This window comes from Lissotriton helveticus, chromosome 3_1, assembly GCF_964261635.1.
Source record: "Lissotriton helveticus chromosome 3_1, aLisHel1.1, whole genome shotgun sequence".
NCBI classification, from domain to species: domain Eukaryota; kingdom Metazoa; phylum Chordata; class Amphibia; order Caudata; family Salamandridae; genus Lissotriton; species Lissotriton helveticus.
In genome coordinates, this window is record NC_136061.1 from 1,973,059,577 (window position 1) to 1,973,073,671 (window position 14,095).

Genomic DNA, 14,095 nt, shown 5'->3' on the forward strand with positions numbered 1-14,095 from the left:
AAACACGCAATTGTCAAGGCATTACAGAAGAAACCAGGCCACGACCCCTCAGATCTGTCCAACCTTCGTCCAATCTCTCTTTTACCAGGCCTGAGCAAGATTGCAGAGAGGGCGGTCAATCAGCAATTGTCAACCTTTCTCGAATCTAACAATCTCCTTCGCCCCTCACAGACAGGCTTCCGTCCAGGGCAGGGGACCGAGACAGCTCTCCTGAAAGTGGTCGAGGAGACCAGATGCATCTTGGATTCAGGGGGATCGGTTTTACTGATCCTCCTGGATCTAAGCGCTGCATTTGATACGGTGGACCATAAGATCCTAATCCAGCGACTATCCGGGTTGGGAGTGAGGGGCACGGCACTTCGTTGGCTCTCATCCTTCTTAGAAAACCGTACCTTTCAGGTCTGCGAAGGGAACATACGATCAGACATCCTCCCCCTCCAATGTGGGGTTCCCCAGGGCTCGTCATTGAGCCCTACACTTTTTAATACATACATGGCCCCCCTGGAGGATGTGGTCACCCCTTTTGGGATAAAAGCCGTCACATATGCTGACGACACCCAGATGGTTGTTTCATTTTCGCTAGAAGAGGACAAACTGAAAAACCTCCATGACTGCCTAGAAGGTATTCATGGCTGGATGTCCAACTCAAGGCTGAAGCTCAACGGCTCAAAGACTGAGCTCATGCTTCTGGGACATCAATTACCATCCCTCCCCTCTACCATGTGGCCTCCATGCCTAGGACCCCTCCCAGAACTCAAAACTGAGATTAAGAGTCTGGGCTTTTGGCTGGAACAGAACCTCTCCATGATAACACAGGCAAAAAAAACAGCCGGTACATGTGTGGGTCTACTACGGTCAACCAGAAAAATTCTCCCACTACTCCCGGCATCATCCCAAAAAACGCTCATTCAAGGTCTAATATTGTCAAGATTAGACTACTGCAACACCCTCTTCCTGGCTGCCCCTGAAGCCACGATCAATGTTCTACAGAGAACACAAAATGCCGCTGCAAGGATCCTCACGGGGACCTCTCGCAGAGCATCAGCCAAACCTGCCCTTAAAGCACTACATTGGCTGCCGATCCGTGAAAGGGTAAAATTTAAAGCTCTATGCTCCACTCACAGAGCCTTGCAAAATCAAGGACCCCCAATGCTGAAAACCATGCTCTCCCTATATAAACCCAGTAGGTCCCTACGATCAGCCCAAGGCAACCTGGCCACGGTACATCGAATTAAAAAAGCCCGGACTGGAGGACGTCGGTTCTCGGTCATGGCCGCAACCATCTGGAATACTTTGCCAATCCAATTTCGCTCCGAGCCGAATCACATGAAATTCCGGAAACTTCTCAAAACTCACCTTTTCCCTCAATAACCTTTCTCCTCATCCCTCCACTTCCACCCTCAGCTGTTTCTTGCAATCTCAGCGCTGGGACGCTCCCGGGCAGCCATGCGCTATAGAAAAACTCAAATTCATTCATTCATTCATTCATTCATTCAGGTCACTGGTATGCTGCATTTCAAAGCTTGTGTTGAAAATCATCACATGTCCTTTATAGTATCCATGTTTAAGAATGAGCACTTGAGACTGGCAAAGAATGCGTCACATTTTGATAGCACAAAAGTATGCCAATGTGCTGCAATGATAAAGCGAGAGTTGCCCATTCAAACAGTGAGCTGCATCAGTAGAAGATATAGCGTCCATAAATGGTTCGTTTTTGTACTGCATGGTTGGAGCTTTTCCACTAAATGGAGTTCAAGACTAAGCAAGATGACCAGGGGCCTACCCCAAAGACTGCAGGGTCCCGCCTCCCCGCCTCTCCAAACCCTTTCGTAGTCGCCTGTTCTGGGGGAGGTGAACATTTATACACATGGTTGCAGGCCCAAAACTCTTGGTCTCGCAAGTGATTTATTACACTGTAGCTCCTTGATTCACTTCTCAAAAAAAAAAAAAAAAATATATATATATATATATATATATATATATATATATATATATATATGTATGTATATATACATATATATTTGTGACCGCTTTGGGGCTGTATGGGGCATATGGAACGGTCTGTAGCAGACTGTGGCCTACCCTGTGCCTGGAGTCTTGCATGTGATCTTTGGTGGTTCTCTTTGTATGATATGGCTCGAGGAGCCTGTTTTGTGACTGCAGGAGGCCTCCTTCGCCAATCTACTGAGTTGGTAATTTGCAATACTGGAACTACCCTGTGGTGGCCAGATGGAGGCAAGTGTTTGCAGACACAGCCTTACCAGCCTATGTGCAGCTTACAGCATGGCTCAAGAGGTGCCGCAGACATTGAGTCATCTTCTGCAGTGGCAGGGCTGGCTTGCTCCCAAGCAAGAGAGGAGTCAAGTATGCATGGTCGCATGGAAATTGGTGCCAGGAGCAATGGTATTGTCATCAGGCTTTCCTCCTCCACTGAGTCCTGGGGTGACAAGTCCTAGTAGGACCTATGCAGTAGTGACAATGGTGCTGCAGGGTATTAGTCAATCTCCAAGCCCCTATACTGAAAGGAGACATATACCTGTATTCTTTTATTGATTTTTTCAATGACCACATTTTAAGGCAAAGTCATTTTCAGCTCCTTGCTGTTGCAGAGACAGCAAAGAACAGACGTAAACAAAGCAAATGTTTGTCTAAAACAGGCATTGCCAATGTAGGCGCCCTCTGTTGATCTCTTGACTTTGTCAATGCTTTTTGCCAAGGCTGTGCAGCATCAGCAAACACTGAAAAAGAAGGCGGTTGGGTTGGCTGCTGCTTCCGACCACATCATTTTGTAATTTTGCTTGTATGAAGACATTTGCTTTTGCCCAAAAGCAACATTTAGAATATGGAGCGGTCAAAAAGCAAATAGCAGCTGCCAGGCCTTCGCCAAAAAATAAAGAATAAAAATAAAAAGTCCTCGAAGTGTAGAGGAGGAATGGAGAAGTGGGTGGGGATGCCGATGAAGGGAAAGCAAAAGGTGAGGCAGGTGAGTTGGAGGTTAGCAGCACATGAGAGAGAGAACAACAATATACATGCACTCTCTTGGAGTGCTTAATGAAAAAGAACAAAGTAGTTCCCGGAATGCAAGCACCCTAAGGGTACAAGTCAGCCAGTCAAAAGGATGCTAAAGAGGATATGCTCCAGCAGAGGGACTAACACTAGAAGAGGAAGCAAGCCATCAAATAACAAACAAGCAAATACATGACAAAGACAACCAATGGTAAGCAATGGGCGGGATGCAAGCCCTCTATACATTTTTTATATGGTCCATAAGGCTTCTGTGAATATACAGCTAAAAGTTGTCTGGTAGTCAAGACCTAAAGAGCCAAATGCTAAATTCTTTCTTGCTCAAATGGGCACAATTAAATTAAAAAAGTTTGTGAAAAAAGGCTTGTAATTTTGGATGTCTGTGATCAAGAGAAACACAGTTACACATTTGTATACTACAATGTTCTGTAACAATGATGAGTCATTTCGCTATGGGTATATACAAGGCTTGCCTTGTATCTGATCATACATAATTCTATGTCTTTGGCAGAACACTCTAAGAAGCTGAAGAGTCTCTTTCAAAGAAGGTATTCCTCAATCTGTTACCTTATGTTTCAGTTTTAGGCTGACCATAATGGCATTTGAATATCTACAAGATATACAGTATCTGCATTTGCTCGCTTGTTACTCTATTACGGAAGGAACAATGACACCTCAATAACCTCTTGTGAGGTCAGGCAACAGTATGAACTAACTTAAATGGCCAACAAGAGGATTATTTACAAAAACAAAGAAATATTGTAAATATATATTTGTGTTTAGAAACCTATAACACACTGAACGAAATTCACATGAAGTAATTAGATATCTGATATTACAAAAACAGTAAGGAGCTTATTTACGAAGGCGGTCAAATTCCGACCGCCATCGTCGGTTTCAATTCCGACCGGCTGATTATGAATCAGCCGGTCGGAATTTAAACCAGCCGGTCATTCCGACTGGCTTCCGTCAGGCTCCTTGAACCCGTCGGCTAGTCGGAGGCCGGCCTGTAATCCCAAAGGGCGGCCTTTCTGCCTTGGGATTATTATGCATGGTTTTCCACAGGGTTTCCATGCCATCTTTTCTGACATGGAAACACTATCGGAAAGCGTGTTTGGGGGCCCCTCGCAGGGCCCCCTTATGTACGCGGCCTCCGGTTGGGGGCTGAAGTGGCACCTTTGGTGCCCCCGTTAATCCCTGCACCCCGTGGTAGGCACCTTGAGGTGCCTGCCACGAAGTACAGGGATTAACACCACCTCCGTCCGTTTACATCCATAACACATGCTCCCATAGGGAAATGTCAGAATGCGACCGAGCAATGTTCATCCGCATCCTAATCAAGCAGTCAGGATTGCCGACCGGAGGTCGTCGGTCCCATTTACGAAATGGTCAGCCCGACATCATATTCGGCCCCTATATTGAAAAGCAGGCTTACCAGAAATATAATGAAAATCAGTTGGTTTGTATTTTAACAAGTGGTTTCAAGGGGTTCCTTTAACCGCAAAACTAAATATAGACATCTATCCAGCTATTAGTTGCATATAGTTCCATATCCAGTGACACAGAAATGTGTGTTCCATTCTTAATACAAGGAACATTCCTGGAGAGTGTATCCCTGAGGTGTAGGAAATGTCCCAATGATGATAAATCTATGTGAAAGTAATGGAGAAGGCCGACCAAACAGTCATTGCGACTTTGGAGGGTTCTACCACTCATCCCTTGCTCTACAGCCCTGCCCTGCCCTTTCATGCACAACGGCCGCAGCAGGAGGACAAAATAAAATGATAATAACATTACGTCAATATTATATATTCCTGCTGCAGAGCAGTGGGGGGACGCTCGGAGCCGCCACTTAAATAGAGATAATCTTGAGACCGAAATGCTGACATACATTTCACTACTTTCACACAGATTTATCATCATTGGGACATTTCCTACACCATTTATTTGCAGTATTTCTTTGGTTTTGTGATTGATCTCCTTGTTGGCCATTTACTTTAGCTTTTTTACTAAGGCATGTATCTGCTGTGTGCGGCCTCAGGCAAGCAGAAGACCATGTGCCTGACTAAAAATTACAATGGAAAAATGTAGCGGCACTGCCTATTACTTAATTGGTCAAATTGTTTGCTGCCCACTCTACTCAACAAAAATACTTATTGTATGGGGACTGGTGATAAGTGGCTTTCAGTGTATCTCCACCTCTTGGAGTTAGTCGTAGTCAGTTAACGTGGTGGAGTCCTGGGCTGGTCAGTGTCTTCAGACAGTGGGTGTTTGAGAGTGCCACCAACGAGCTCACTGGGTAAGTAGTGTTACCACTTTTAAAAAAAATGACTAGTGTTCCCCAACTTTCGGAAAATATTTCTTTCTTTAGTATTTGTTTCTTTTCATCTGCCCCAAAAGCAGAAACAAAACCTCACCCCAATAAAAGTATGCATTTAATGAACAAGGACTAATTAGGTGGGACTTTAAAGTAAACAAGTAGAGTGACACAAGAAAAATAGTCATGGTAATGGTAAAATATGATGGGTAAAAAAGTAATTATATTATTGATGTCTGGAGTCTCGGACCACTCACAAATAATTCTCCTACATGTGTAAAAGCAGAACTCTGAGCCTTCTGTCTTTTCAGTTAGCCACCTCTATGGATTTGGTTTGGTTGATGCAGAAAGTATGGTCGTTGAAGCAAAAAAATGGAAGTCTGTCCCACTGCAGCATGTTTGCATTGGAAGCTCGGATCGGAGACCAAGGTAAGCTTAGTGAATCTGTTTTATGTGTCATTTAGAGAGACTTAATGGATAGGTACACTTGTTTTGTGGTTCACTAAAGCTTTGACATTTGCCTTGTTCTGTTGGAGTCCTTCTTGGCTTGGCGGTTGGTGGGATAGGAGGAAATGAGAGAAATACCTTGCATGCACAGTGAGTTTTTACTTTGAGATCAACATATATTATATTAAAATAACCTAAGTTAAAAAAAAAACAGTTCAAACTAAGTTATGGATCTTTCTTAAATGACAATCTGTCAATAATCAAAACCCAATTGAAATTCCTCTGTAGTTGATATCTCACTTTTAAGAAATATTTCCACAGAAATATTGCAATAGAAAAAAACTTTGTACATATAAATTTGCAGATAGAATAAAAGGTCATGTAAAAATATGCAATATTTATTCATAATGCTGAAATAGATTTAATAAATGTATACACACATTAACATTTACAACGGATGGGAAAAACAGTATTGCCAAGGTATCTAAAAAGGTGATAATATATAAAACTAAAATCCAAATAGTCTGGGTGTGTAGCTACTGCGGCCCATGGAGCCATACTGCGGCATTTAGACAACATATAATTGGGATTGGGCCTATACAAGGCTGTGCCCAATGGTGTGATACCTAGTGTAATTTAGTTTGTTGTATGCAGCAATGTTCACTGGAGGGGCGAGGGGGTTGAGAAGGAGAAGACCGAGGTCCCTCTATGACAGTGGTCTTCAAAATATTTAATGCTGCGACCCCCGGGGGGGGGGGGGGAGAACATCTGGTCCCACTCTGAATTTTTTTACATTTATTCTATTAAATTGATAATGTTTAAATATGTCTAAACATATTTACACAATGCAGTTAAGTGTTGTTACTGTTTAAAAAAATGCAATCAAATATATGATTGCCAAACTTTCTATTCTGGTCAGGCAGGCCTTATTAGCATTTAAAAGTATCCACAGTGTGATTATTAGAAATGGGAGTGGAGTTTTTGAAGAATAGTTGGAGTTCTTTCCCTTTTGACACACACTCCCATCTAGGATATAAATGACACAAGATGTTAGTGATGGCCCATTACGGAGCGGCTTAATGCTATTCCTTTTTTTCTGCTTAAAATAAAACTCTGTTATCAACATAATGCTTCATTTTATTTATTTTTATTTATTTAGTGTTTTATAGAGCGCAAACTAGACTCGTGAGGGTATCAGAGCGCTTAACAGTAGTATCAGGTGTGATACAGAACAAAGAGGGGAGGAGAGCCAAAGGATAGGGAGACTGGTGCCCCCCTGGGATCACTTGAGGGCCCCATGGGGGCCTACGCCCAGTTTTAAGACCCTTGCTCTCGGAGTGTATTTGGATTACTTGAGCCAGTGAGTATAAACCTCTGTGTTCCTGCGGGCCAGCAGAGCTCCATGGAAGAGGGCCAGCATCAATGCTTGCCTTTTTAAAGTGGTGAACCATACCAGGTTGTAGTGGGTTCATCTAGATGTCAATAACACACTTGAAGAAGGTGAAGTAGATGAAACTGCCTCTTTATTGTAGACAGCACAACAAGCACAGCCCGATACATCTGCAGCTCCCGTGTGCTTCCCAGCGTCACTGTCGGACCCCGAACCCTCCACATGGAACCCCTACAGGGATCCCACTCCACATTCTGGTAACCATGAGTATGAGGACACAACACAGGTGCACCAGTATTACAATATATGGTGACTAAGGGGGAGGGAAGATGATCGGGCGATGCCCTTAAAAGTATGTAAGGTCACGATAGGGCAGCGTTGTGTAGCCATCTTATGTGCGGTAGGATGTGGTTAGGCTCCTGTGAGGCACTGCAAGATCAGGACAGTAGCCCAATCCTTCGATTTCTTAACGTTTTGTATTTTATGTTTAGGTTGATTTTATTGGACTAATGGGACCATGTCTGTTTCCATTAGCACAAATTTTAAGATTAACTTTCTCTTCTCCTTTTTTTGATTAATTTATTTTAGGAATAGTACCCATGGCATTATTTATTTCATCATGATCTGAATCAATAACTATAGCTGTCTTATTTTCACTTTTTTTCCCTTTCTTTCTAAGTGGCCTAACTCTGAGGTGCTTATAGTTTGATGTGTATCCACAGAGGATGCCGGAACCAATAGTTTTGCTTCAATTAAAATATATGGTTTTGGAGAACTTGAGCAAAAAAACAGAACACTGATTCTGTGTTTGAATTTCTTTTTGTGAAAGTTTGTTTAAGAAATGGAGATTTACTAATGACTGCACAATGGAATTAAGCATATTCATCGAAAGGTCCTGGATAGGCAATTGTTTAGTTAATAACTTTACCACTGACATTAAAGTTGTTTGGAGAGAGAGCGTTATTGCAGAAATAGTCTGGTTGCTTATCTACAGTTGAGGAATAATATGCTCCTTGACAGAAGTAGGCTCAAGCGCATCTGAAAGCGAAGCATATTTCGTTACTAAGAGATTGATTAAAAAGTAAAATATAATTGAGAATGCTCACACCCATTCTCATCTTGCACTGCTGAGTGCTGATCCCAAAGATGTATCACTGGATTAAATTAGGCTTGTTAAACACTTCACAGACAATCTTGTCTGTGTTAAGTTGGCAAATGACTAGTGTCAAGACAATCCAGGGTAAAATCCACCCTTAAAGGTGAAGGTTTTACTGAATCAGCAATAACACTTGCAGATACCTTATCAGGTGCAAGGGATATTGATGAAGAATTGTTTTCACTCATAACAGGATAATAATTAGGCATAGTGTGTTTTTAGGTCTCGCCTGTCGATGCGCATGCGCATCGAGCAAGCGAGACTATAGGGGCTCATCTACACTTTATCTAACTTGCAAGGAATCGTGGCGATTCCTTGCAGTGCCCGTGACTTTTAAGCTCAATGCGCATGTGCATTGAGCTTAAAAGCGCGTGCACAGCCGCCCGCATTCCTCCGACACCTTTGAAGTGAAGCTTAGCTTCACTTCAAAGGCCCGGTTCTTCACACCCACATGCCGCTCTGCCCTGCTCCGCCCCCTCCCCTGAGTCATCCTGCCTGCGTGTCGCATTTCTCCTCCCCCCTCCCCCCTCCCCTCTCTTCCCTCCGTCTTGTTAAATCCATTTCTCCATTCCACTAACATTCTTTCCAGACACTTCTCTTCACAACCGCCCAACTTCAACGCCCGTCTCCTCACTCTATTCTTTTTACAACCAGTTTACTCCCCGTTTCTCCACTACCTCTTTGCTGCTCTCCCTCTCACTTATCTTCGTTTCTCTTCTCTCTCCCTCCTCTTGTTGTCTGTGCGTCTCTGTTTACCCGCTTGTGTGCCGCTCTTACCTGTGTGTATCTCTGTCTGTTGTTACTTGTTTTATGTCCTTTGCTCTTTCGGTCTCCGGCAGGCCCCCTCACCCCCACCCTTGCACTCCTTCCCCAAAGCACGATATGACTAATAAAAATGAGTCTTCCCAACCCTCCTCTTCTCTCAGCCCTACTACTGCTCCTTCAAAAACGTGTGCTTTTTTCTTGTAACGTTTTGATGTTTCCGAACATCGGCATACTTTCCTAAGAACTCACATGGCAACGCGGAGACCCACCCACTATGCCTGGCAGTGGGGGTTGGGGTTATTGCTCTTCAGACTAATGATAAACACACTTCCAATTGAAAAAAAGTCTCAGCTCATCCACTGCCCTGTTGTAAAATTTAAATTCTGTGGCTTTATACTCACTGAGCAAAAACCCGTGTGCCGTCTTGTGTCCATAATAAACAAGCGCATTTCCCCGTCGCAGCAAAAAGGGTTCGATTGCAACGAAGGACAGACTGCTAATTTTAGGCTTGCACTCCGACTGTGTCCATATTTTTCTCTCATAGATATGATCACAATAAAGCGTCTCTATAAACATTTATTTCTGTATTTAAGGGATATAAGATTTTGCCTTTCTGCCCGTCTTAATTTGCTGCTCCCCATGGTCACTGTTTGCGTGGAAGTCCCCAGTCACTGTTCCTTCACGAGACCGTCCTCTGGGGCACAGATGGCTCCCTCCGAACTCCAGACACAAAGGGCAGACGGCACTCCTAGAGCAGAACGGGGCGAGGGTCAATTTTGTTGGTGCTTTGGGATGTTTAAAAAATAAAGAAAACAGTAAACCAGTAGAAGGGTAGATGTGAAAGAAGGAGAGGTGAGGAGTGTTAAAAGCACTCTGTGCCGCTGCATTTCTACGTAGGGCTCTGCCTTCGCAGAAGTTTTCATGGCTCTCGTGGACACCCTTGGTGTGTGTGTGTTTCCTGCCCTTTCCTGTGACCCTGTTGCTTTTCTGTTGAAGTGTTTTCTGGGGGCCTACTGGGGGAAGGAGTGGGATGTGTCAGCCTTCCTGCACCCAGCACACTACTCGCACTAACTATCACACTCTCACAGACTCTCCCTCTCTCACACTCTCACAAACTCTCACTCTCACTGACTCACTCACACTAACTCTCTCTCACACTGACTCTCACTCACACTGACTCTCACTCACACTGACTCTCACTCCCACTGATTCTCTCACTCCCACTGATTCTCTCACTATCATGACAGACTCTCCCATTCTCTCACTCACTCACTGTCACTACCAGACTCTCACTGACTGACTCTCCCACTCACTAACTCACTCATTCACTGTCCAGACTCTCACTGACCGACTCACCCACTCTCTCTCACTCACTAACTAACTGACTCACTCACTGACTGACTCGCCCACTGACTGACTCGCCCACTCATTCTCACTCACTGACTCACTCACTCTCAACACATATTGCAGTACAAATGCAATAGGTGTCACATTTGCGAAAGTTATGACTATTGGCATTGTCATACACAATGCCAATAACTCAAACTTTAATGCTGCGAGACCTATTGCATTGTAAATGCTTGTTTCATTTTGACACTTAGGCTATTATGAGTAAGAGGCTCCCCTTAATTTGGTCAGATGACGAGTTCCTGGCAATTGCTCAATGACATAGTACTCTGGTTTGTACAGACAGGTTTCTTGATACAGAGTGAGATTAAAACATCATGGCTGATGCTGTTGTGATCACGCCTCCTTTTGGTTCTTTGTTATGGCGCTCCACTATTCAAGGTACGTGCCAAATAAATGCATTTATCTTCAAGACTGGAGTGCCGCTGTCATTCTTCTCATCTGTGGGACTCAAAATTAACCCTGCTTAAACTAAGATTCAAGCACTCGACTAAATCTTTGCATTCCAACTTGTGGTCTGACCGCATTTCACTGTCTGGATTTCCAGGTCCGAATCTGTGTTTGACCAAATAATTTCCAACTAGCTGCCAGGGTCTGCCATACTAAATGCAGAATAATTATACCTATCCCAAATGCAGAAGTTGCATCCTTATATGGCATACCCTCCTGTGGGTCCATGCTGTAATTGTTTTGCAGCACTCACTCACTCATAATGCTAACACGTTGTATCTAGGGCTTATTCATTATCTAGTTTCAAAGGCCTTACAATACAGCAACAGTGCTTAATTTGAGCCAGTGGTTTCTGGTGCTCAACACCGGCACTTAATCATGAACACTGGCGCTTTAGTTTCATGAGCACCAGTTAAGAACACACTCATTTTTGGTAGGCAGGGGGCGATTAAGTGATTTGCCCTGAAGCACACGATGTTGAGCCGATGCCAAGACTCAAACATGGTTCCTCGGCTCCAAAGTCAGCAGCTCTGGTCATTATGCCACATCCTTTCCCCACTTCCTGGTTAGTAGTTGGCTCTGTTTTTAGACAGCATTACAGGAGAAATTGTCTGGTGCAAGCTGCCTCCTGAAGAGAGTCCCGGCACTTACTATTATTTTTTTTTACAAATTAACTACTGCAGCAGCATGTCTCTTGTGTTTATTGAAATGCTGGGAGCTTACATATTTACAGATACACTCTTTTCAGTTGCCACTGGTGTCTTGGCACATTCGTTCTAAAGTCTTCTTTCTCTATTGACCCTCTTACAAATGGGCTCTCTTTTTCATCATGGAATGATCTCTTATTGAAGGCTCAGAGTGTAAGAAAATATAGTAAATGAAGCAGACCATTTAAGCTTTGGTACCAATCTCCAACATTTGTTTATGTGAGCTATTCTGGGTAGATGGGGGTTTCAGGGAAGGAACTAAATACCTGCGTATTTCATAAATTCTGTTTCATCATTCTTAGTATAACCTTGTTTTGCATAAATGGCACTTCCCATTGGTATTTCGAGTCCATATTGCTCTTATATGTGGCAAGAGATCTTAAAAGCAAGCAAGTACTCAGTAAACCATTTAACATAACACGTGGGATATTCTTTGGACACTCAGCAACGGTTGCTGTGTAGTTGTCTCATTTGGCGATGTACTAATGACTTTTTTTATCCCCTACAGATTCATCCGGGCTGAGCAGGTTATCCGATCGACCACAGTAACCAACGCTTGTGCAGACCTCTATGACCAGCATGTTGTGTATTTGGAGCATGTTGTGGTGAAAGTGACTATAGCTCATCCTCGACGAGGAGATCTACAGATTTTCCTCATATCTCCCTCTGGGACAAAGTCACAGCTCTTGGCAAGGAGGTAAAGTAAGACACAACTCAAAGCAGCCTCATGGCTCTGTGATGTGCCTGCTAGTTGCGAAAGCAAGACAAATACAATCTTGTCTGTGTTATAGTCATTGGAGGAGGAGTACTGAAATGTCACACAGTGCTTGATGAGTAGGCAAAAATTCTAAAGAAATTAAATTAACATCAAGAAACGCTATTTTCATTACGATCCGTCTTACACTTATTTAAACACTTTAAGAGAAGTTTTTTTATTTGTTATGAATGCATATGAATGCATATGTATATCCATATGTAGCACCCACTACTTCCAGAAGTGGTTTCCTGGGGCTTGTTATGAAGAAGGAAGACAACTTGTGTACATAGATACAGAGTAGAAACAGTAGATTTAGATGTTTGCTAAACCCAAATAGACATTTTCCACTCGCAGAGCAGTTGGTAGGATGTTACAGAGGCAGGAGTCTCATGGCAGAATTAGATAGCTTAGGTTGGTAATCACCCACTCTCAAATCCCAGGGAGGATAACATGTCTGTGTATGGTGGCTTAGTGGAGAAATGCATTCAACTTACTATATTTGACACCAGCTTAGTCAAAGGTTTGATTAAAGTTAAGCATTTCATCGTTATTAGATTGACAAAATGAATAAGGAATAATATTGAGCTTGATTAAAGTAAGTATCTCTTAATCCATGCCAAGATACTCCTAGGGTCAGGGCATACATAATTAATACATATGTTTACTCCAGAGCAGCTGTCACAGAAAATGGGGGGCATGACCATCTAGTGCTTTCCATAAGGAGCACAATATTTTAAAATATTCATTGTGGCCCTCAGGAGACTCTGCATCTTACTTAGGAAAAATGGGCTGGTAAGGCTCAGTAAATTGAGTGCAGTACAAAGATAATGGTCACAGCGGAGATTAGTTTTACACAGAAATCAGAAAATAACCTTAATAAATCAATTAAATGCGATTTAGTCATAATCATAATATGCTTGTATGTTCAGGGGACAGCACAGTTATCTGTACATTTCTAAAATCGGTGCTCCAGAAAATGGAAGGAGAGGCTGCTCAGGAGGAAGCGTGCGCTTGTGAGGGTTGTAGAAGAGGAAGGGCGATGTGCAATATATACATCACAGACTGATAGAAACCTATCCAGCTACATGTAGGTGAATTATGCAAGAAAACATAGTATCCTTGTGACACAGACAGTTATTTTCTGTTGTCTGTACTTGACAAAACAAGAAAGACTGTCGACGTTTCGGCCCACTTGTTGTGTGTGGGTCGTCATCAGGACATATAGAGACAACTAGGAGTAATTACATTTTTTGGTCTGATTAATCAAGTGATGGAGGGTACGAATGTAATTTTATTATGAAAAAACAATAAATGTTACCAATTAGGACCAGCTAGATGAATCAGACAGTAGTTATCGAAATGGTGGGCCCTTAGGCTCCTGCATCAAGGAGGCGAGTAAAGAGGACTCATAGAAAGCTGAAAATAAAATGGAGCATGTGTCAGCACTAGCACAATTAAGGGATATAAGGTTGTCACTAATTAGTCATAATGACCAGACCCACTTACTTCGTGGTGAGTTGGTGTGTCAGGGTAAATTCGGCAGGACCCTCTGAAATATATACATGTACATATATGGATTAGGTTAAAATCCAACGTAGCCTGTGGCCTTGTGGCAATCCTTGTGTGTCATCATGGGCTATGAATGAACAAACTCTTCCTAAACAAGTACAAAGGA

The 14,095-nt window shown here is 43.0% G+C and overlaps 1 protein-coding gene across 1 annotated transcript in view; it reads left to right on the plus strand.

The window, feature by feature from the left end:
- PCSK6 (proprotein convertase subtilisin/kexin type 6) overlaps positions 1–14,095 on the plus strand; it is a 1,486,774-nt gene that overhangs the window by 1,123,311 nt on the left and 349,368 nt on the right. Inside the window, exons 11-12 of the mRNA XM_078683097.1 lie at positions 5,653–5,770; positions 12,172–12,360. Coding sequence (XP_078539223.1) covers positions 5,653–5,770; positions 12,172–12,360 — 307 coding nt within the window. The remainder of the gene's footprint in view (positions 1–5,652; positions 5,771–12,171; positions 12,361–14,095) is intronic.